General features: G+C 39.3%; 1 protein-coding gene across 1 annotated transcript in view; it reads left to right on the plus strand.

The window, feature by feature from the left end:
* The window catches only part of MYO10 (myosin X), a 166,309-nt gene extending 143,344 nt beyond the window's left edge, over positions 1-22,965 (plus strand). Inside the window, exons 27-41 of the mRNA XM_086608921.1 lie at positions 478-721; positions 3,628-3,723; positions 7,100-7,193; positions 7,961-8,016; positions 10,424-10,566; positions 11,824-12,018; positions 13,164-13,321; positions 14,539-14,662; positions 15,177-15,474; positions 17,088-17,295; positions 17,910-18,046; positions 18,964-19,084; positions 21,564-22,016; positions 22,382-22,573; positions 22,855-22,965. Coding sequence (XP_086465047.1) covers positions 478-721; positions 3,628-3,723; positions 7,100-7,193; positions 7,961-8,016; positions 10,424-10,566; positions 11,824-12,018; positions 13,164-13,321; positions 14,539-14,662; positions 15,177-15,474; positions 17,088-17,295; positions 17,910-18,046; positions 18,964-19,084; positions 21,564-22,016; positions 22,382-22,573; positions 22,855-22,965 — 2,630 coding nt within the window. The remainder of the gene's footprint in view (positions 1-477; positions 722-3,627; positions 3,724-7,099; positions 7,194-7,960; positions 8,017-10,423; positions 10,567-11,823; positions 12,019-13,163; positions 13,322-14,538; positions 14,663-15,176; positions 15,475-17,087; positions 17,296-17,909; positions 18,047-18,963; positions 19,085-21,563; positions 22,017-22,381; positions 22,574-22,854) is intronic.
* The last annotated feature ends 1,647 nt before the right edge of the window (positions 22,966-24,612 follow it).

A 24,612-nucleotide genomic window follows, 5' to 3' on the forward strand; every position in this document is an offset into this window, starting at 1 on the left:
GGTGTATTTGCTATTCGTGTAGCTTTTTCAGGTTTTGTGGTCTAGAGTTGGACATTGGTACCCCCTAGTAACCTGGAGAGAGGAAAGAGTTTAACACTAAACTTTCCTTATATTATTATTGAGATACATTGAAAACAGTGTTAAAGATCTGATTCTTATATGCAATAGGACTTTTTAATAATTTATTATTTATTATATATGTGTTATGTATATGTAATTATGTTACATGTATATCTTTGTTATACAGAGATTTATTATAATTTATAATGTAAGAGTCTTCAGATTGCCAGTACTATTTGTGGCCTTAAGGATAAGCAAAAAATGAGATCTTTGGTTTCGTGGCTTACAGCAGAGACTCAGTTTAACTGCAGCATTATTGGTCAGCATCTTCCAGCATTAGTTTGGTCACATCTTCTGTTTTGTAATATAATTGTTTGTCTTAACAGTGTATAAACCCACGTCTCTCTCTCTTGCCAGGTGGCTTAATAAACACATGGAAGCGACGCTGGTGTGTCCTGAAAGATGAGACCTTCCTGTGGTTTCGTTCCAAGCAGGAAGCACTTAAGCAGGGTTGGCTTCACAAAAAGGGCGGTGGATCATCTACGCTTTCCAGAAGGAACTGGAAGAAACGATGGTTTGTTCTGAGACAGTCCAGGTTGATGTACTTTGAAAATGACAGTGAAGAAAAGCTGAAGGGTGCCATTGATGTCCGAACAGCCAAGTAGGTTTATTTGGTTTTATATGTTAGCCATAGTTCCTCCTAAATACTTCTTGGGGCTTAATCTGGGACAACGTTGAGTGTCCTGCCTTCAAACTGTGTGAATGCAAGCATGAGAGTGTGTGTGGTGAAGTTACTGAAAGCAAGCGTTGTCCTTACTTGGCTCTCTCTATGAAGTCTATGGAGTGCTCCAGAGCTAAGTCAGTGCCAAATACTTCAGAAAACTGCTGCTATAATGAACCCATCTATGCTTTCTCCCAGACTAGAGGCCTTATTTAGTCTGTAATGATTCCCAAGGAAGTTTGGGGCATGTTGCCAAGTCTGTAGCTGCAGGCAAACTTAGAATGAAGAGGGTGGAATTAATAGGCCCTGAATATATTTAAGTTAGCATGGGCCAAAGATGTATATTCTGCATGCATTTATGATTTTATTCGTGTTTGAAATAATTGTGGTAGTAGTAGAAAAGTCTTTAAAATGCATATATTCATTTTAAAACAAATAGAATCACTAAACCTAACTTAATAACTTATGTCTTGCTAACTAAGGTTCCTTATGCCTTAAAATTCTATGCTTCCTGAAGCATGCATCAAAAAAGTTTTCTATGGGATGGTATTTTACCTTCTAAACAGTCAGTACGCTTTATGAACTTATAGATTATCTAGCTAATTTAAAAATTAGAGTGTGCTAACATTGGTAGTCTCATTTCTGTATAAAAGAGTACCTAAACTTTCTTCAAAGGTAGAGAAAAACAGAAGTGACTGTAACACTTGGTTCCATCCTGCTCCTTGTAATCTGCAACTATCCATTTTATTTTGTTAATTTAACAGAGTACTTAAGCTAAATTGAAAGCTTAGATTAATCTTTTCTTTGGAAGTCCAGTCTTAAGCCTAATTTCAAGCAGGACAAAATAAATGGTTTTAGTGAGCATCCTGACTTGCTCTTGTAAAACCAATGGGCGGCTGGCTGTCAAGTAAATCTCTGAATAGAGTGAAGTTCCTACCACAGTTTTTTTTTATTAAACTGAATTTGAGACTGTCTCATGTACCATAGCATTTATTTAGCATATTTTTCTAATATGTTTAAACCTTCTTTTTTTTGTTGTCACCACATCGTTTCATTGACTGTGCCATACAGAAGTTCTTTGCTGAACGTAGCTTTAAAATTGTGAGGTAAAGGTTGTTGAACCTAACTTGAACTGTAGCTTCAATCAATGACTATTTGGGTATAAAATAGCTACAAGAAAGGATAAAGAAGGCCAATGGGACACTGGCATGTATCAAGAATAGTGTAACCAGCAGGAATAGGGAAGTGATCCTGCCCCTGTACTCGGCACTGGTGAGGCCGCACCTGGAATATTGTGTCCAGTTTTGGGCCCCTCGCTTTAAGAGAGACATTGAGCTCCTGGAGCGAGTCCAAAGAAGGGCGACTAAAGTGGTCAAGGGGCTGGAAAATAAAACTTATGAGGAGCGGCTGAGGGAGTTGGGGCTGTTTAGCCTGGAGAAGAGGAGGCTGAGGGGAGACCTGATTACAGCCTACAAATACTTGAGAAGGGATGGTGGGGAGGTAGGGGAGGGGCTCTTTACATTAGTGATGGGTGATAGGACAAGAGGAAATGGGTATAAGCTTAGTCAGGGGAGATTCAGGTTGGATGTTAGGAAGTATTTCTTCTCTGAAAGGGTTGTCAGCCACTGGAATAGGCTGCCCAGGGAGGTGGTTGAGTCCCCATCCCTGGATGTGTTTAAGAATAGGGTGGATGAACTACTTAGGGATATGGTTTAATGGGAGATTAGGGACGGCTGGACTGGATGATCTCTAAGGTCTTTTCCAACCTAGAAATCTATGAAATCTATGATACTTGTATTTAAAGAGCTGTATGTCACGAGAAATAAGCAATAGCTTCTCTAGGTAACTTTAATATTCACTGAGTGCATTCCTAATACAGTGTGCAACTTATGTATTTCACCACTCCGTATTAGGGACCCTGTTCAAATTAAATACATCTTAGACTGATTCTCCTAAAACACAGAACAGGGAGGTATTCTGTTGGACACTGTTATTGGGAGAGGAGGAAATTAAATTAAAGAAAACAGTACAGAGTTACAGCTTTTTATTTTAATAGCAGATAAACTGTCCTCATGGGTCTGATAAGCAGAGCTTGCATGTATTGTTTATAGGATAGAGATTTATGGGAATAGTATAGCTGATAAGGAAGTATAGCTAGTTAAGGAAATAAGTTTCAGACAAATACAGTAAAACAGCAAAAAAGAAATCAAGTCAATTTCTTAAGCTTCAGGAAAACCTGATGCTTAAATTATTCCTTAAAAAACTTGTGCTTTGTGGATCATGGTTGTTTAATATATACTTAAATGTCCAAACTGTAAGTTAGAAAAATGTAATTTTTCAGCAGATGAGTGCTCAGCTTTTTCTGGAAGTCATGTTTGGAATTGTCTTTATGCTGACTCACAACCACACAGAGTCACTAATCTAGGTTTTCTTTGGTTTTTGTATTTAATCTTCAAGAGCTTGCTTTTTACCACTCAAAAAATCACTTGGGAATGCAGTCAGTTTGGAAATAGATCCATTTCTCAACTCAGTTATCCTTGCCTCTCTTGAGGCTTGATAATGCTTTTTGTTTAGTTCTCGTTAAAACGATAACAGAATAGCCAACTTGGCATAGTGACATTCATAATAGTTTGAATATGTGCACTGTATAGGCAGAAAACACGGCGACTATAGTTTGTTGAATTAATATTGTCTGATAAATCACATTGTGAGTCTTGCAAATGAACCTGATTAAGGCTGACTGCAGTTATTTTAAGTATCAGTCATTTGTGAGCCTTTCAGCAGAACAGAATTTTCAAAATGTTGACAATCTCTAATGCTCAATCTCGGCGTTTTCTTCTTTTCAGAGAGATTGTTGATAATACGGGCAAAGAAAACGGGATTGATCTAATAATGGGTGATAGGACCTACCACTTAATTGCTGAGTCTCCTGAGGATGCAAGGTATGAAAATCAGCAGGTTTTTTACTTCTCTCTTTTTTTTTTTGGCCTTCCTTTATAACCTCCATGCCATTCTGACTTGTGCTTGTCACTAATTTGTTTGCCCACTGTCACAAAATATTCAGGCCGTGTTAAACACGTTGTATTTAATGCTTTTCCAAAAGGCCTGCTGAGAAGAAAATCTTGTGGCAGAACATTAATGGGAAGCGTCAGACTGCCAGTGAAAATTTGCCTAGAATTTGGCTGTTACCCATTTATTACTAGCAACTTTCTGAAATACAGTGTGTCTGTAGAGAGGCAACCCGCCACTGATGCTTGTCTTGTGCCTTACCTTGCTGTGTTTAGCTGCATAGATTAAATCAATATTTAAGCCCTTGTAATCTGCCTGAAATAAAGTACTGTTCTCTAGGGTTGGGATCTGTTTGCCTAAGCAGAGCCTGAAATTTTTTCAGATAAAAGTTGTAATGTGGTCACTGGATTTTGGGGTGAAAGCATGTTCATGAGCGAGAAGAACGTGCAGGAGAGTGTCTCCCTTTCTGCTGATTTAGAAAGGGTCTCGCTTGTGTTGCTGAAGGATCCATATCAAACTGCCGGCGGAGGCTGGGAGGTGAGGAGCAAGCTTGACTTGTCAGATCAGTTGCAGTCCATCTTTTTAAAACAAAACAAAAAATCCTCGCACTACAGTGAGTGTGAGATAATAATACGCTTGCCCGTAAAAATCTAGCATTTGAATAAAGTGAACTCAGTAATCGAAGCTTATTACCCACTGCCTCACTGCCCCAGGGCCAGAGTACAGGATGCCTGTGTCAACATCACTCGAGCTATTTTTGCTCTGGAGCCTTGAAAGTTGCTTCGTTTTCGATTCTTTTTAAAGGTATAATACCTTCCTATATCACAGGACCCTGAGTATAAATTTAGCAATGCTTACAATGCAGAATCATTTTTTAGACATCCTTAAAATTACACTTGAAATAAGTATGAACTGTCCAGTACTCATTGTTGAGATTCTTCTGCGATGTGAGTGTATTTTAAAATGAAGGCTTAGCTAAAGTCTCTTCTGTTAGATTTGTGTACATGCCCTAGGGACCAATAAGAAATTATCAGCATAAAGACTTGTCTGTTGTCATGCGTCTCTCTCATTTTTTTTTTTCTTAAAGGTGGAGGAGGGGACACTATATGCCATTGTCGTGTATAGTGCACATAAGACACTGTCCAGATTAAATACTTTTTACCAGTGTATTTCATATTTCTTAGTCATCCCAAAAAACTTTAATGAGGAAGGTGTGTCAGGATTTGCAGATGGGCTTAAGTCAAAGCCTCGTTAAGGTTTGGGATTGTTAAAAGTGAAGTATAAAATTATTGGACTGTGGTGGTTCTGGATCTGCTATTTAAAAAAATAATTTTGTACATGGGCTAGATCGTGATCTGAGGTTGCTTTTTGTTCAAATGTTGGGAAAAAGCAAGAGAAACCTGACACCCCCCCCACCCCCAAAGAGGAATTACTGTTTTAATCATGGAAGTGTATTTGAGGAAAGAAGTAATGTTTCAGTGGCAGCCATTGCTGAGGGTTTATTCCTTTCAAACCCCTAGTCTGTCTTTTTCCCTATTCCTGGGTTCTAGGACTCAACTGAAAACCAAAGGAGGTCTTGAGAGGGAAGAAAGCAAAAGGAGAGTGAAGTCTGCCTTTGTCTTTTGCAGTGCTATGATTAATTTCTTTTTCATTGTTTACTCAAAGATTATATGAATTTCTGAAAACTCAGAATTTTTCTTTAAAATCTAATAATAAATTATTACTAACGGTGCCTACAGTGCTATGAAGTCTTTTTTTGTTTTTAAACAGAAGATCGACATTTAAATACATTTGCAATTCCTGAGCCCATAAAGGGAAGCTCAATTTAATTTGTGGGAATCTTTTGGTAAATGAGGTTTAGTTTTCTTCAGCTGATGGTTCCTTCTCTTTAGATGACTCTTCTCTTATTTTGAGGGGTTTTCAGTGACCTTGTCTCACATCCAGCAAAGTAAGTGTTAAGCACAACCTCTCTGTGGGTGTCTCTGAGTCTTAACAAAGGAATCAGAACTAAATATGTTCTCATCTTCTGTATTGTCAGGCATTCTAAATCTTTGTTTTTCTTCATGCCTTGCATTGTTTCTAATGAAAGCATAAGCTGCTAGAAAAGATTTAGGACATGGCAGCGATGGTACTGTTTGACACAGGTTTTCTCAAGCTATTTAGGCAGTTTGGTTTCCAAATATCTGCGTTGTGGGGAACAGTTGGCTTCTGAATGCTGGAGTTAAGGAGGCAGCACTTGAGTGTCATAGGCGTGAATTCCGTGACTATACGCGATTACAGAAAAGATAGCCTTACATTTGAGTGAGGAGTTTTGCATTTGTTTCCTCAACCTGGTGGCGGTGGAGGAGCCTCTGCAGAAAAGTGAGGAGTCTGTTTTAATGACTGGGCTTCCGAGCCCTTTGAAAGCTTGGCCCCAGGTGGTTTTCATTAGAATGGCAAATTCATGTCTCAAAGAATGGCATTCAGGAACCTGCCGAACAGGCCAAGCTCTGCCCGCAGATTTCAGTGGGATTGCTTAGAGCAGTTGAGCTTTATCCTATACAAGTGCCAGGAGGATAGAGATTTCCCAGAAGCAGAAGGTGTGGTTGGAATTAAATCCTTCTGCAATTGCTGCTTAGCACTAGGGGCTGAAGTACTGGAAACTGTCAGTTTTCCTGTTGTGGATATACATAAGGCCACTGGAGTGGCACAAATTGGCTCTGGTTCAAGTTCACTGGTCCTTCCAGCAGCTGGATTTTCCAATGCTCCGTAGGGAGCAAAAAACATAGAAATATTTGCTTGGGGTTTTTATTCTTTTTCCCCTCTCAGTTGTGCTTCTACAGAGGACTTGATGGACTTGGGTGGTCTTTGCAGCAGTATCATTGTAAGAAACTATTACCAGTCAAACCATCACTGCAGCAGAATTTATAATCTCAAGGTTGGGTTTCCCATTAAAGGCTTTGTGTGTAGCTAGTAATGCGTTTTTTTCCAGATGAAATGTGTGGAATGTGTCATAAATACTCTCCAAGCACTCAGATGTTTCAGTGTTCTTACTGTTGGTTTTTCAGGCATGCCACTTTTTGTACAAGGTATTTGTCTTTGGGAAGAAGGGTATGACATGGGCTTGGATGGGAGATCTGAAGGGGCTTGTTTGTACCCAGTCTGACTTGAACTGACATAAAGCCTTGCTGCTTTTATGCATGTTAACAAAAGGAATCTTAAGCAATTTCAAAAACCTGTAGAACCTGCTAGATCTCTGCAGAACAAAGGTGACAAAAGGCTTGTGCAGAAGCAACATTTTACTTAACGCTGCTGCCGTTCTCTCCACAGCCAGTGGTTTAGTGTACTGAGTCAAGTCCACGCGTCCACAGAGCAAGAGATCCGAGAGATGCATGATGAGCAGGCAAATCCACAGAATGCTGTGGTAAGTCTAAATCTGAAGAACTTTTCAAATATTTTTAGAAAACAAGGAGCACTGCGGTGGCCACAGCTTCTGAGGTTCACAACCTAGGTTTCCTTAAATGCCGTGGTAGGTGTGACACTGGCTAGAGGCTCCATGTCCTTGACTCTGTAGCTATACAAGAGAAGAGTCTGGCTTGTGATTCCTCTCCCATCATTCCCCTTGACGAAAAATGAGTGTTGATTATGAGGGTGGGGTTTTTTTTCTGATCCAGTTCCCTATCACACCACGGTGTATGCTTCAGTTTGCAGTTTTGCAAAGATACAGTTTATGAGTAAATTAAAAACCCAAGAGTAGAAAATTTGAGATTTCTCTGGTCCTGCATTTATCGTTCTGTACAATATACATTGGGAATAAATCGAATAAATTTGGAACTTAATATCAAGCAAAGGGGAATGAAAACTTCTGCTTAATGGCTTCAGAAGTTCGTTCTGAGAGGATGCCATTTATATTGGGATGGCACCTTTAAGTGCAAAATACAAGCGGGTTTGGAAGCATAGAAAAATAAGAGCAGTTTTTGAGCTGCCTCCAGTTCAACTAGAGATAATTTTTACTGGATCTGTTTGTCTGAGTCTCTTAGTTTTCCTCTCAGCAGTTTTAATGGTTAACAGAAACTGATGCTTGAATCTGCATCAAAGCTGCTGCTCCTGTCACCTGTTTCTGAGAAGAGTACTGTGAGTAATGTAATACTAAATGTCTGTCTCCTCTCCTGGTCGGATATTCGTTTATAGGGTACACTCGATGTAGGACTGATTGATTCTGTCTGTGCTGCTGACAATCCAGATAGGTAAGTCAGAACCATGCCTGGTGACTGACTTTCTTTTTCTACTTTCTCCAGGCAAAATCAGAAGCTTTGTACATTAGTCTCTACTCTACTGACCAACCATGCATTCGAGTGATTAATTATTGTCTCCCTTTTCATAGTACTGAACACCACATATTAAAACATGGAATAGGAATGGCAGTGGTTTTTGTGAAGACTTCACTGACTTCCGTGACACTGTTTCACATAGGAACTGTTCAGCTACTAAAGTGATCCAAAAGTAGATGATTAAATATTTATTTAATTTATACAGGTCATGCTCCTGAAAAACAGCAGCATATTTTTGAGTCCTTAGCAATATAGTAGGCAGAGAAATTCATTTTAATGTTTTTCTGTTAATCTTCTCATGCAAGAATGTTGTATTCTACAGGGATGAGAATTATTTCCCAGGATAAAAATGTCTTGTAACAAAGAAGACGATGCAGCATAAAAATAACTGTCAGAATATTCTTAGTTCTCGAACAAGTAACAGTGTTTTGGAGGATCAGAAGTAATCTCGGTTCAGGCTATGACTGGTTATAAAGTTACTGGCTGTGAGGTATTATTTCTACTGTAGGAGTTTATTCCAGTCTCCTCATTGCACATGTGTGAAACAGCTGGGTTTAAGTTACTGGTTTGTCCTTGGCCTGCCAAGACACTGATACCACAATTAACTATGATTATAAGCCCAGGTTTCCTAAACAATACAACACAATTTGAGAGCTTTCAAATTTTAAGTTAGAAAGGCATTTCTCCTGTAAGCATTTTTCACATCGAATTTTTTCTTGTAATTTTTTTTTCAGTTCTCTGAGTCTAAATCCATGATGAAAGGTTTTTCAATTAGGAAACAAATTTGACTAATAAATGCGATAGATTATTTTTATCTTGACACCACTATTGCAAGCTCAAAAGAGAGAAGCTGAGCAGAAAGCCCTTTGAATCTGTATTCAGAAAGAATCCCAAGAGCGAGGCTTCCATTATTTTCCTAAACTGGGGAGGCGGAGAGGGGAGCCTGGAAGGTTGGCTACTGTTGATCATAACCTCCTGTTTGATAGCTCGATCCACCTTAGTTTATAGCTTAGCACTCTCCTGTTTCAGTTCTCTTGCTACAGCTCATCTGTAGCTCCTGTCCTGTACATCCCATTATCCAGCTTTCTAGTGTGCATCATGTAGCTCAATCTAAAGCTGCCTCTTCTTCACACACTTTAAAACATGGTCAGCAAAATTCTTCTCGTTAAGTTCACATGCCCAGTTGTGTCCTCATCCACCACTCTGCCTGAATAACGTCGTGCTTCAGCACCACAGTGAGTGTGACCAAAACACAGAATTCTGATCACTCCCTTACCCCCTTCTGTGGCACTGGAGAGCACTAGCTGTAGGTAACTCTTAACTTAGGCTGAGGTGACTTACATAACTTTTAAGATAACGTACACACTTCTCATGTTACTTGATTTACTGTAACCTCCCTTCACACAGTTCTCTAATTTTTCCTCCAGATCGTTTTATTTACTTTTTTTTTTTTTAATCCTTTCATCCATCTAGCTTTTACGTGGCACGCAGTGGTTTTGGAGAATGGTATCATATTTGGGTGGACCTCTCCCTCCCCATAAACAAGTTTTTGATTGGATCTAATTTCTACCCAGTTACCTTCTTGCAAGAACTGTAAAAGGAAGGCCTGTGAGCTTCTCGTGCATGGGGTGGCCCAGGCTGCATTGTTCCCATTTTCTACATCTGATCTAGTTCTTCAAACTGTGTGCGTTCCAGGATGAAAACATTAATGGTAAAGGGTTAAAGCAAGTGTTTGTAGGCTGAAAAACCTGCCTCTCTAATCCATCAACACAGTTCACTTGGGCTAGTTCTTCATGCTTCAGTGAGTCCTGGTGTAGGATTGGGTAAAAGCCAGACTCTCATTAAAAATAGATTGTACTCGCTGCGAATTGGGTTGCACCGCATTAAAAATAAAAGAGTCTGTGTTCACATGCTGCTTCACTGTAGACCTTTGTAAGTTGTAGTTGGTTTTAGCTAATGTAGCTACTGAAGCAGACACTCTGAATAGATCTGACCTTGAAATAGAGTTCTGATTCACATCCAAAACTGATTAAAGGTTGGAGGGTTTTCTCACCATAGATTCGTTTTGAGATAGGACAAGTTGCAATTTAATATAAACTTTCCCACCACTCAGAGCCCTAGCATTTTGGTGTGAATCTAACATAATTGAGTCTTTTCAAATGCTTAATTTTTTGGGAGTGTTGAAATAAATGCTTTAGAAGTGGACAGTGTTTGTCCGAATAGAAAATGCAAACAATGGACAGTGTTTGTGTTTATGGTGAGTAAGGTAAATAGTACATATGTTGATCGTAAAGGTTTTTTTAATCTTTATTTCTTTTCAAAGACCCAATTCATTCGTGATCATCACTGCTAACCGTGTTCTTCACTGTAATGCTGACACTCCTGAAGAGATGCATCACTGGATAACCTTGCTCCAAAGGTCGAAGGGGGACACTAGAGTGGAGGGACAAGAATTCATTGTGAGGGGTAAGAACTGAGTGGGACAGTAACAAAGTAATGAACATCCATTGAGCTCAGAAGAGGTTGTTCTCACAGGACAATCTGCGTAATATACTAGCATCGCATGGCAGTGTTGGAGCCTCATGTCTGTTCGGTGGAGTTTACTCACAGATTAATGCATCTGCAATTATACTCCTGCTGTGCCATGTGAGAAAACGCTGTAATGATGATGTCCTGGTTTCAGCTGGGATAGAGTTAGTTTTCTTCTTAATAGCTAAAATAGCACTGTGTTTTGGATTTAGTATGGGATTTGTTATGAGAAGAATGTTGATAGTGCACTGATGTTTATAGTTGGTGCTAAGATGTCAAGGTCAGGTTGGATGAGGCTCTGAGCAACCTAGTGGAAGGTGTCCCTGTCCATGGCAGGGAGATTGGAACTAGATGATCTTTGAGGTCCCTTCCAACCCAAACCATTCTATGATTCTATGACTTTTTAGCTTCCCATGTTTAGCCAGTGTGCAGGAGCACAACAAGCTGGGAGTGAGCATAGCTGGGACAAAGGACCTACAACCCCTGGTTTACAATTTGAGCTTAGGTTTAGGATTGAGGCCCAAACTGGCCAATGGAATATTCCATATCATGCAATGTCATGCTCAGTATATAGGTTGGCTGGGAAGTTGTCTCTCTTTGGGGCTCTCACTCTTCCGGGATTGTGGTTTCGGGACTTCTCTGTTTCGGGATCGCCAGCTGGGATGGGACGGGCATTGTTGAGCGGGTGCTGAGCAATTACACTGTGCGTCACTCATTTGTATATGTTATTATCATTTTTATATATTATTGTAATTTTATTATTATTTTTAACATTATTACTTCTAATTTTATTTCATTTCTGTTATTATATTGTTCTTAGCACATGGTTTCCTTCTCTTTTCCCCTTTAATCCTCTTCCCCATCACTTGGGACTGGGGGAGAGTGAGGAAGCAGCTGCTTGATATTTCGTGGCCAGCTGCGTTAAACCACGACAGATAACAAAAGTGTTTTTGTAAATTGACAAAAAAAAAATTTCTAGGTAAACACCACAGTTGAAAAGTTTTCATATTAATTTTTTCGTATCTTCATCATGTCTTTGTTTGAGAATTTTACTCAAAAGTTGTTTAGTATGTAGACTAAACAATTCACACCATATTTTTTGTTGTTGTTGAGTATACAACTAACTTTTAACAACCTAATTTTGTCCAACTCTGTTAAAAAAAAAAAGTGTGATTCAAATTGTGCCTTTAACAGGATGGCTACACAAGGAAGTAAAGAACAACCCTAAGATGTCATCATTGAAGCTAAAGAAGCGTTGGTTTGTTTTGACACACAATTCTTTGGACTACTACAAAAGTTCAGAGAAAAATGCTTTGAAATTGGGGACGTTGGTCCTGAACAGCCTCTGCTCAGTGGTCCCACCTGATGAAAAAATCTTCAAAGAGACAGGTAATTGTTTGCTCTTGTTCAAATATGCTTTCAGTTGCCTTCTGTCCTACTACCTAGTAATGCAACAAACAGTGCATAAGAATATTTTAAATGTGTTATTCTGGTTGCAGTTTGATGAACAAATCAAGTTCCTAAATCACTGAGGCATTTTGCAGGGAATTACTAGGCAAAAACCAGAGATAATACTGTATGCAGGAGTAAATCTTGTTCTCACCAACATTCAAGTTATTGTAAACTCACGCTGCTGCTAAGTTAGTGTGAACACTTACACATCAAACACCTGGGGAAAGACATATGGGTGGCACTCCCCTCAAACATCTTTTTATGTGCTGAGGAACTATGAGGTGAGGACTAACATTGGTGGAGCAAGTATAGGGAGATGTAGAGCAAGAGTGCAGTTTGTGCTAACCTATATGCTGCATCTGAGTCAGCTCCCCTGTGCATTTTCAAAACTGGTTTTCGACTCGGAAGTGGCTGCAAATGAGAAACGACTGTTGACAGCCCTATATCATCTCGTTGGGGTCATTGACACTTCAAAAAGGCTTTCACTAGTGAAAGATGAAATAGATTTTCTTTAATTGAATCTGCTTCATGAAAAGCCTATACAATGATGCCGAGAGAGAATTTGAACTGAAATGCTCTTCTTGTCATAGTTGCCACTTCATTGATGTGAAATTAATGACTTCTTTACAGAAGAGGTAGTTCATGCTTCATACCTGTTTGTACGTGTGCCACAGACGATGAAAGACTCTCGTGTACAAAGCAAGACTATCTCAGATTTTCCTGTTGCAGGCAGGACCGGAGAAGCAGGGCCCATGAGCCACAAGTGGCTAACAGTATTCAGTAGTGTTGTCTTATGGTCACTTTTACTAAGATTACTGGATAAAATTGAGAGGCTGCGTGACGGTGGCTGTACTCTGAGGTTACTCCTAGGCTTTTTTAAAGGAAGGAATCTCCTTTAATACCATAGTATCTGTATTACAATACTGAATTACTTGTACAACTTTGTACTTCTGGAAAAACTGCTAGTGTGATCCAGAATGCAGCACTCAAGGTCTGATGGGATTACAGCTGTTTTCATTTAGAAGTTGGGGTATTTCTATAGCTGCAGCTCCTATGATTAACAATTTTTACTGTTGTGCTAGGTTATTGGAACGTAACTGTGTACGGGCGCAAACATTGTTACCGTCTCTACACAAAATTGCTCAATGAGGCAACCCGCTGGTCCAGCGCCATCCAGAACGTGATTGACACAAAAGCGCCCATCGATACACCAACTCAGCAGCTTATTCAGGATATTAAGGTAGGCACAAACAGGAGGGCAAAGAATCGTTGCTCCAGTATTTGAAATCAGTCTCTGTGTTGGCTTTGCCATACGGGGTAATACGGCAGACAATGTGGGCTTTAATCACATGGTGACATCGACTGAAATGGCGGAACCTGAATGCATTCGCTGACCCGATGAAGGAATTTCTGTCTAAACAGTAAAAAAGCAAAGTATGAAGTGCAACTCAGAGGACAAGAACAATAACTTTTTTCCCTGAAAACAGTAACAAGTTTTACTGGTTTGTGCAGCTTCACAGACATTGCTATTATACCAGGCAGTAGAGCGCAGCGTTGCAGGTCTGTGAGTTACCAGACCTGTTTGGTTGTGTCCACAGTGAACAGCACACTGGGATGTGGAATAGACTGCTCTTGTCATTTTTTTTCATTATGCTTCATTTCTTTTTCTGTGATAGCACAGGCTAAACATCTCATGTCTCTGCGTGATGAGAAACATATTCAATTAATGCTTACTGCTTTATGGTCCTGTTGGAGACGTTGCATCCATAGCCAGAGAATATATTTCTGCAGATTTTGCTAATCTGCAAAAGAGAGGATGATGATACTCAGAATAGACCAAAAAAAGTACACAGTCCTAAATTTCAAGACTATGAAGGCTGTTCTTCAGAGCAGTAGAAATATGTGGAAGTTCAGGATTGATAAAAGACAGTGGTCACACATCTGTCAAACCTGGCCTAGGAAAGAACAGTGTTTAGATGTCAGAGTAGGTGCATCAGGTTTACAGCAGCAGTTTTTCTGGACTATTTTGTTATGGTAACTCCTGTAGATTCTAACTGAAAAGGGCAATTAGTTGTGCTGGAGAAATATTTTTAAATAAAACTTGAATACAGAGGTCTTAATTCCAGTTACAAAATACTGGGAGTAAAAACGGTTGTAAAATGAAAACACACTTCAAAAAAATTTCATGAAACTTCACTTTTGTCTCCTTCAGCTCTGCTGTGGTTTGTTTTTTACTGAGCAGATAAAGTAAGCTTATGCAAGACCTGAGGTTAGCTCCTACTGAGCATTCATAGCCTGCAGAGTGCCATGGGAGCCACAGTGCCCACAACTGGATTTAGCACCAAATAGCATTAATAACACTAATGACTAATTTTTTCACAGCCAACCTAAAGGCACAAAGCATTGCATTACTGTTAATGCTGGGCTACAAATCCTGCTTTTTTCTTACCCTAATAGGAAAACTGCCTGAATGCTGACGTGGTTGAACAGATTTATAAGAGAAACCCCATTCTGCGTTACACTCATCATCCGTTGCACTCGCCATTACTGCCACTGCCGTACGGGGACATCAATCTAAACTGTAAGTTTTTCAGTCATAGAAACAGTTTTCTTTATGAAAGTCTAAGCCACAGGATGGGAGTTTTTAGTCAATGGGCCATAGTGAAGTAATGGTAGGCAAAATACTTTTTTTTAATACAAATAGACACGTTTCGCTGTTCTCTTTCAAGAAGTAGAGAATAGCAGTTTGTCTAGCATAGAGCCATGGGCTTCTGGTTGGTGCTTCTGCGTGGGTGTTACGGAAGGGAAGGTTGCTGTAATACGTGTTTGTTGCCCTCACTAACATAGCTAAGACCACCAAGTTAGAAAAACTTTGCACTGAAATAACCAACTAAACCAAATTCATTCAGTCTCCTTGAATCATATTCCCCTCAATTTAGTGTTGCTTCCTACCTCCTGAGGTGAGCTGCAGCAGCTGCTAATACCCTGCATAATAAGCGTCACAGAATGGCGTTAAGCAATTTCTCTGTTAAGCCTGAGTGCTTTCTCTTTCATATCTCAGTCTAAGCACCTTCCTCCCTGCTTTTCTTTTGTAGTGCTGCAGGACAAGGGCTACACAACTCTGCAGGATGAAGCCATCAAGATATTTAATTCTTTACAGCAGCTGGAGTCTATGTCTGATCCCATCCCTATAATCCAAGGTATCCTCCAAACAGGACATGATTTACGACCTCTTCGAGATGAGCTCTACTGTCAGCTCATCAAGCAGACCAATAAAGTGCCTAACCCTGGGAGCGCGGGGAACCTGTATAGTTGGCAAATACTCACCTGCATGAGTTGCACGTTTCTGCCAAGTCGCAGCATCCTCAGATATCTTAAGTTCCATCTCAAAAGGTGAGAAGCTTTGAACTACTAGAACAAGAAAATAAGTTTCTTCACTCACTGTTTTCTTCCCCACAAGTTGTAATAGTGTTTAAACATCTTGAAGTGAGACCTGAAGATGCATTCGCTTAGTGAACTGGTTACGCCAAACAATGAATTAAAAAAAAACAATGTTGTAAGAAAAGCACATATGGGTTGATCTACGTGGAATTATTCTCACTTGAAGAATCAAGCAAAATCCCACTAAACTGAATGCATAATTTGTTAACATTGACCAACGGGGGAGCTTTCTGTAATTCTATAAAGTTGCTTAAGAGACTTGCAGCCAGCACCCCTAAGTCTCATTCTCAACTGCCCAACCTGTTAAAAATTGTTCGTCCTGCTTACCTTAGTTTTGTGAGGTACACATCATGCACATAAAAGAACATTAGAATGTTTAAAGATATATTTGAGGTAGAAATGTCTGTTTGCAAATCTAATTTTAAGACATTAGTGACCATTAAAAACATATATAAATGCTTTTTGACAGTCTAGCACTAACCAGAATGTAGAGTTCCTCTTGCCGTGAAGCAGCAGAAGAATGCAAAGATCGTGTCATTAGGAAAGTTAGTCCACTAACAACAAACTGTTCTCAGTAATTTAAAAGTCATGTCTGTGTTTGTGCTAGAGCATGAACTTTGTAAATTACTTTGCTAAATGTAATTATTTGATAAATATTTTCAAAATGCTTCTATTGAAGATAGACCTTTCAATCAAACTAAGACTAGCAAAACACATCAATCACTTTATATAACTGTTAAAATGAAAACATCCAACATTGATTCACTTTCTCAATTTAACTCAGTTCATAAACTGGTGTCCCAGTTAAAAAAAAAATTCAGCTGATACAACATTTGTAGGTTGGTTTCATTACAGATGCATAGTCATCTTACAGCATTGCTGTAATCCTGCAGTAATCTTTTCATGCCTTGTAGATGACAAATCACTGTACTTCACATAAATTGAGCCTCAGTAGCTCTAAGAAGCTGCTGCTTTATCAGTGGAAATATTATAGAAACACTTTGTGCTGAAAGCTGCCTAAATTCAAGGGTTTTCAATAATTAAGAGTTGAGTTCATCAAAGTTGTTAGCGAGTACTCGTAATACTAACTGCTGAACAGTAAGGTCTAGAGAGAATCTCCAAGAAAATCAGGAATACAAATCAAGTATCCTAAGTGACACTATCACAAAACTGAGCAGTCAAAAATATGTTTTATTGCTTTGTTTCTGAAGTACCTTAGTGCAGTTTTGTCTTCATTCAACAAAAAGGGGAGTTGATTACAGGAAGATTTTTATAGTTGTCTTGCTGAGTCATGACAAGGTTCTGGTAGTTAATGCTATAAAGGTAGTTCAGTTTTTGCTTTCAGTTCGGTTTGTAGAACAAAATGATGAATTCATATAAGTTGTCCCACAGTAAATCACCAGTTAGTACACTTTCCTTGACAGTGAAGATAAACCTTTGAGCATGTCAGTTAAGTAGCTTACTAGATACATAAATACTTTCAGGAAAAAAAAAATCCATTCTCAGATAAGTAAACTTTCTATTTCACAGTCTGGCAGCTCGAAGTAATAATATTTATCTCACAGGGTTCGCGACCAGTTTCCAGGAACTGAAATGGAGAAATATGCACTTTTTACTTACGAGTCGCTGAAGAAAACCAAATCCAGAGAGTTTGTGCCATCGCGGGATGAAATAGAAGCTCTGATCGGCAGGCAGGAAATGACATCCACAGTTTATTGCCATGGTGGGGGCTCCTGTAAGATTACAATCAACTCGCACACTACAGCTGGAGAGGTGAGGAGTGGTGACAGAACAGCTTTGGCACAAAATCAGTGTGTCCCTTTACGTGCCAGTTCCAGCCAGTAGCAGCATTAAACTTTGAAAGCACTGGGGGTTTCCCTACCAGTCTCTCCTTTCAGGGGAGGAAAAGCTTACAGAGCTGTCCCCCAACCTGCCAGCGTGTTCTGAAGAAATCCCTGCTACAAAAGCTGTCTTTATTCTTTAGAGGATTACCCAACTATAGTTCCCTCTTACAGGAAAAATTACAGGACTAAAAAGACTAAAGACTAAAAAATTCAGTAGAGACACTATTAGAATAACTTCAGTAGATACTGGTGGTTTTGAGAACCAAGTTGCTTCCTAAAGCTGTTAGACTCTTGCCAAGTTGGTGAAATACAGGGGTTATATCTTGCCAGGTAATAGCACACACATATTCTAAAAGAATCAGCATTATTTAGTATAGAAATTGAGGTGGAATTTGGCAAGAATTAACACTGCTGATGAGAACATGTTAGCAACGTTTTTAGTCCATTGTAAAACCTAGCTCTGAATTTTCTTTTAATTATTTGTTGTATTCTGTGGTGCTGCTTTTTCATGCGATGGTTTTTTCATGTGCTGTTTTTCATTAGGTGGTTGAAAAGTTAATTCGTGGCTTGGCCATGGAGGATAGCAGAAATATGTTTGCTTTGTTTGAATACAATGGAACTACTGATAAAGCAATCGAAAGCAGAACCATTGTGGCTGATGTCTTGGCAAAGTTTGAAAAGTGAGTGCGCCTCTCCTTCTCTCTCACCACTCTAATAAGTAGCAATTAAATAAATTTACAATGTCAATAATGCTGAATTTTCTCTTTCTCTTCCTTGTTTGTGATGATGCAGCCGAATTACACACATGGCCATTTCTGGAACAAAAGCATCTTTTTTTTTTTTTGCTCAAAGGAACTAATGAGCCACGTATTCACTTGTGTTTGATTTTCCTCTGTATTGACACCAGTAGAGTAATATTTTTCATCACTATTTCCACAATTTCTTTTCCGCTACTACAGATTTTTCCACCATTACTAGCATTACGGCCGCCTCAGTACTGGGGTGACTGAACTCCAGGCAGTCATTGCCATTCTGATGACCTGTTGCTTGACTTCATGTGGGAGTCACCACAGTGCAGCTCACAACGTTTTTCTTACCAGTAAAATAAAACCACCCATAGCACTGTAGTAAGAAAATGTAACACAAGCCTAAATACCTGTTTGTCATCCTTATGTTAGATGCATGGCAATCAGCCTCTTTACTCCACATAATAACTGGGAGCAAAAAGGAATCTCTAAAGTGTCATCCAATTACATTTTGTACCAGGACTTAATAATGGTTTTTTTATCAGCACCTGACTGAGCCACAGATAAAAGTTTATTGAGAGAATTTGGCTTAGAAGCAGTTGACTGAGAACTGAGTCAACATTTGTTAGTCCTTGATTTTGCTGTAGGCTCTAAATACACACACCCCCCTCTCTCTATATCTATCTCCAGATGCCATCAGTCAGGTACACTGCTGAACACAATTAGCTCCTGTCAACAATACCAGATTAATAGCAGGTGTAACAAAGCAAAATTCAGCTGATGCCTTGCTTAGATTTTTCTGGTGTCAATTTAGATCTGATCTCTCTCTCCCTTTTCATACACCCATGCAGGCTTGCTGCCACTGCTGAAGCTGGAGAGATGCACTGGAAGTTCTACTTCAAGCTCTACTGCTTCTTGGACACAGAAAACGTCCCAAAAGATAGCGTGGAATTTGCCTTTATGTTTGAGCAGGTAAAGGACAAAGGTTCTGTTTTGAGGCACTTTTAAGAGGAGGAAAAAAAGCGAGAGATCTAGCCAACAGAGAATTTTGATTATGCTTCTGTTTAACTAAATGCACTACTACTCAAGCATCAAGTGCAAAGAAAGCAGTTCAGCGCTCAAAATAGGCTTATCCTGACATAAGTGAAGCACATATGATTTACCTAGTGTTACAACTTTTCTTACTTCTGCATTATTTGGGAATTGCTTTATGTATAGTGGTAAAAAAAAAAAGGATAACTGAGTCTAAGCTGGAGAAAAAAGAAAAGGATAATATTTGCTTTTAATTCTGCTCTTATGAAAGCATTTTCTTAAGAAAGTGAAAAATAGGTAACTGGCAAGCAAATTAATTATTAAAGACCCATGTTGGCAACTGTATAGAAGTAATTAAACAATGGCTTTTTCTCCTTTCAAAAACTGATAGGTATTTAATAGGCACCAGAGTAAAGCAAGTCAGTCCAGTCTCAGCAGTACCCGTAAGACAGCTATGATGAGCAGAAGTCCACTTAATGAATGTGCTGAGCTCAGAATGAGCAAATGGCAAAACATAAAATAAATGAAACTGATTTATAATCAAAAGTAAATGTGTCAGCAGTGGGATTTCTATTATATGAAGTCCTGTAGTTGCTCATTTGTTATTTTTGATCGACCTTCTCCTTTTCTACTATATTGCAAATGACTCAAAATTTTCCAGTGGATAGCTTCTTTCCAGTGGGCACTAGAGATGTACAAAGATTTCTGTGTAAGGCTATTTGCAGTGCCAAGACACTAACATTCTGTTGGTAAGCAAGCCTGATGTGATCAAGAACTGATATATTTCGGTTTTCCTATGTATGAAGCTTTTTCCCCTTCCACAGGATCAGAAACATCTTAACTGTAATGGAGCATTTATTCCTTGTTCACAGTTTAGGTTTTAAGGTGCCATATTGCATCATGAGTCTCCCAAACGTCTCCTTCCAGGGCCTACTGCTGTAGCTCAGTCCAGAACTGCTTATTGCTGGCTGAAGGATCTGGGCAATAGATGGCCTTGTTTGGGCTTAGAAACGTTGCCATTCGGACTGTCTGTCTGGTTTTTCATACAGAGTCAGCCAGTTAATGCCTCTGCTTTTGGATGAAGCTTAAATAGTAAGAAGAAAATCCGTAAGAGCTCTTCATCAGTTATCTTACATTACATTATTGGTTTAAGAGGCAAATTTAGATAGTTTTCTGTATGAAAAACTAAAGCACATTCACCGAAGCAGATGGTTTTCATGCAGCCTTCTGTGCTCACTGGTGTTTAGCCAAATATTTTATGTCTTGCCAAGACCAATAGTACTTAGCTATAAAGCACGGCACATTCAATCCCTACAATTAATATTACAGCAATACTTTAAAGAGGTGACATTACATTCTAACATCAGTTCTGTTCTTTTTTTCTAATTGTTTGCTTTTGATGTTGGTCATCAACTTTTTTCACCCAATTAAGAAAGTTCCCTTTTGTCATCAGTTTTAGTTCTGTAACCTCCGTTATTTAAAATCTGAATCCTTTAATTCATAAGGTGCTGAAGAAAATATTTGCATTCTTCTTTCTCATTAAAATACTGTACTTCCATTTCCACAAGCCAGCTCTTTCTTCTGCAGGTGCACAATCTCAGGCATACCATCTTGCATGTTTAAAGGCATGTTTTTGTCTCCATCCCAAGCGTACACCTAAATGAACTAGCTCTTACTTAGATGTGAATTGTCTCTGTGTGTTTACTAAACTGCTTGCAATTCCTGCATCTCCAGACATGAGGTGTGTTTGTTTCCTGTACTAGTGTCATATGAAAAAAAAAAAAAATTGCTAGCTGCTGCACATTTCCACAGGTTTGAATGGGTGTGCAAAGAGCAGGGATTTGAAAGAGTTCTTGGTTCAGAATCTCATCCCTGATGCTACAGACCACTATAACATATAAACGTTTTACTAACTCTATCGGGGATTCATTGAAGATTTACTGTTTTCCTTCAGTGAGGTTTATTACAAAGTTGTCCTAGGGCTTTGCTTGTTTGGCTGGAAATGTCAGTATTCACAGCCAGATGATTGACAGCAGTAAGTAAAACTAGATATCCGTTTCTTCCTGATGCCTTAGAACATAGATGGCTTCCTCCCAACCAGGTGTTTAGATCCTGATTTTCTCCCCTTTATGCTTTATTTTCCTTTTTAGTAATTCAGTTGCTCTTGTGTATGTGAGTTTGCTAAAAGCTGTACTAGTAATGCTAATTCCCGTTTGGCGAGCTCCGCAGCTGCCTTGCAGGTAAACCCTGTCCTACCCAGTTTAACGAATTTGCCAAGAGATTTACCGCATTTGATTTCTTCAATGGATCATTTATTTCAGATCTTGGTTTGCCTGGCAGTAAATCTACTTCCCATTTCTCTCTTAGTCCTTTCAAAGACTGGTTTGTATATAAAAAGTTACCTTTTTCCCCTCGATAGGCTCACGAAGCAGTGATTAGAGGACATTATCCTGCTCCTGAAGAAACCCTCCAGGTCCTCGCAGCTTTGCGTCTTCAGTACCTTCAGGGAGATTACACTCCGCATACCACCGTACCAGAAATGGAGGAAGTCTATCCCTTGCAAAAGCTGAAGTCTCGGATTACACAGTCCACCAAAACATTTACTGCAGCAGAGAAGGCTGAGAAGAAACGAGCCAGCTTCCTTGAAGGAACATTGCGGAGGAGCTTTCGCAGTGGCTCTGTCAGCAAACAGAAGGTTGAGGAGGATCAGATGTTAGACATGTGGGTCAAAGAGGAAATCTCAGCTTCCAGGACAAGTATTATTGACAAATGGAAAAAACTCCAGAGGATGAGCCAGGAGCAGGCTATGGCAAAGTATATGGCTTTGATTAAGGAATGGCCTGGCTACGGCTCAACACTCTTTGACGTAGAGGTGAGTACAACCTCCTGAACACTCAGGCTACAGTTTATACTGTACAGATGGTGGTTTCACTACAGAGTAGGGAAACCATAAATACAGTACCACAATGCTTAGACAGCTGATGTAATAAAGTGTTAGCTATTGAAAGCATTCTTCTGTTAGCAAGCACTGTAGCCATTTATATCCACTAGTTAACCGTAAAATACAGAGGGACGGAATGCTAGCCTGATGGGTTGCAGACAAGTTTAGGAGAAGTGTACAAGGCTACGTTCAAAGAGGGACAAGCGATACACACTTTTTAAAAAACGGTTACAGACAAGAACCTCAGCAGTAAGTGTTGTGTTCCCTTTGCTGTTATCTACGTTTTTTTCCTCTAGTGTAAAGAAGGGGGATTCCCACAAGAGTTGTGGCTTGGAGTCAGCGCTGATGCAGTTTCTGTCTACAAGCGTGGGGAAGGAAGGCCTCTGGAGGTGTTTCAGTATGAACATATCTTGTCATTTGGTGCACCGCTTGCCAACACCTACAAGATCGTGGTAGATGAGAGAGAACTGCTTTTTGAAACCAGTGAGGTAAGAGCAAGGATTTTTTTTTTTTTTTTTATTGTGGTCTTCCTGTTCTGATAGCCAGGCTACTTAGTAATTTAAGTAATTGCTGCAAATGTTACAGATTTATTCAAGATCCCTGTAAAGCTAAAGGGAAGACATAGTGAGTTGGGTAGAAGTGTTTTATTTGTTTAACCGCAAAAGGGTTTTGTTGAAAGCCCGACAGTTTCATGTTGTTAGCGTTTAAAGAAACTCATTCACATACTGTTACCTTGCTAAGAACTTTGCTCTTTATACTCTTCCGGCAGGTGGTTGACATTGCAAAGCTGATGAAAGCCTACATCAGCATGATCGTGAAAAAACGCTACAGCACCTCTCGATCAGTGAGTAGTCATGGAAGTCAGGGCAGCTCCAGGTGAAAACAGAACCAGTTCTACTGTGCTCTAAATAGAACGTATCACTGCTTGGCCTCAAAACGACCTGATGATACTGATCACGTCTGTTGACAAGCTAACGAAGAACAAGAGTTTCCACGGAAAATATCTTCAAGCATTGTTGTAGAAAGACCACAGGGTGGGGAGGGGAAAATCAGCTGAAATAGTCACATACTAGAACTGCTGGCTCCTTCAAAACTTTCCAAAGCACTATTATCTTCAGTTGATGTAACAAATGCCTTAAGACTTGATCCACTGCAATACAAGCAGTAATAAGTGCCTTACAATATTAAACCCAACTTGTATTGACGTAAAATTGCTGATAAAAGTCAAGAGGATTTTTTTTGTCCTTACAGAACACTGAAAACAGTTATGTTCATCCATTCTGCACTATTCTACTGGCCCACATACATGTGGGAAAGGGGAGGGAAGAAGAGCAAGGTATATTTTTTTGGAGAGCTGCTGGCAGCCCTCCTGTGGACGCCAACATTTTGTTCCCCCTTGCTTCCATGGATGTGCACGCGTATTTGAGCTGTCACTAAAATTTGACTAATTTTATTCTGTATTTCACAAGTCTCTTGAAGCAAAGGGAATAAGTATGTGCAATGGTGTAAACAGTCTTTCTGTACATTTTAATAGTTCAGAGTTATAGTTGTTACAATTGTATGGTTACTTTATAAGCAGTTTTATTAACAAGTAAATTCCAAAATTTTCATACATTGATTTTACTATTGCAAATATGTATTACCACATAAGTAGCAGAAGTCAGCATTCTGTATCTGCTGTGTTATAAAGAGAGATGTAGCTGAGAATATTTATAGACTATCCTAATATGGAAATACAATTATCAGTTCAGTACTCCATAATGTCAGCTTAAGTTTTTAATATTAAGTTTTTTCTTTTGAAGACATCTCCCTTTTATAATTCTGGCTGGACTCTCCAACCCAGACTGACTGCCAAAAAGGTCAGAGCCCTTCAGAGTTGACTAGAGAACATAAAGTTATACAATGCAACTGCTTTAATATAAAGTTCTCTATTTTACCTGGTTGCCTGATGAAGGTTCTTGACAGTACCTTGTAAATAAATTGGGGAACATCAGCTAATAATAAGCTGATTTTGGACTTTTATTTTTGTACAGAAATACTGTAATATAAGGCAAAAATTTGATCGAAGGTATCTCTTTGTCCACTGAAAAAAAAAAAAAAAACCTGAAAAACCTTACTGTTATTAAAAACCTCAGCCTTTAAGGAATCATGCCTACTTACTGAAAAAAAAAAAAAAGAAAAAAAGTCCAGCAATAAAGAAAATATATGTGATGTGCTCTGTTTTCACTTCATACTGCATTGGACTTGCAGCAAACCCCTGATTTCGTCCGTCTTCTCAGGAGCCAAGCCAGGAACAGAGTGTAGGCTGTTGCTTGGAAAGGTGTACGTGCTTTGTGTTGTAAGGGGGCAGGTTTCCATCTGTGATCACAGCTACCTCCCTGGTCGTGTGATTTGTGCCAGTTACACCAAGAGGATGGAGGGGAAGAACGGCTGAGCAATTCCATTCCTCGGGGAACATGCACGTAAAGCTTTTGCTACTTGTGCAGCCCTGATGTAGGACAGCGTGTTCGAAGTAGCCGGCCACAGC

This window comes from Tauraco erythrolophus, chromosome 3, assembly GCF_009769465.1.
Source record: "Tauraco erythrolophus isolate bTauEry1 chromosome 3, bTauEry1.pri, whole genome shotgun sequence".
NCBI classification, from domain to species: Eukaryota; Metazoa; Chordata; class Aves; order Musophagiformes; family Musophagidae; genus Tauraco; species Tauraco erythrolophus.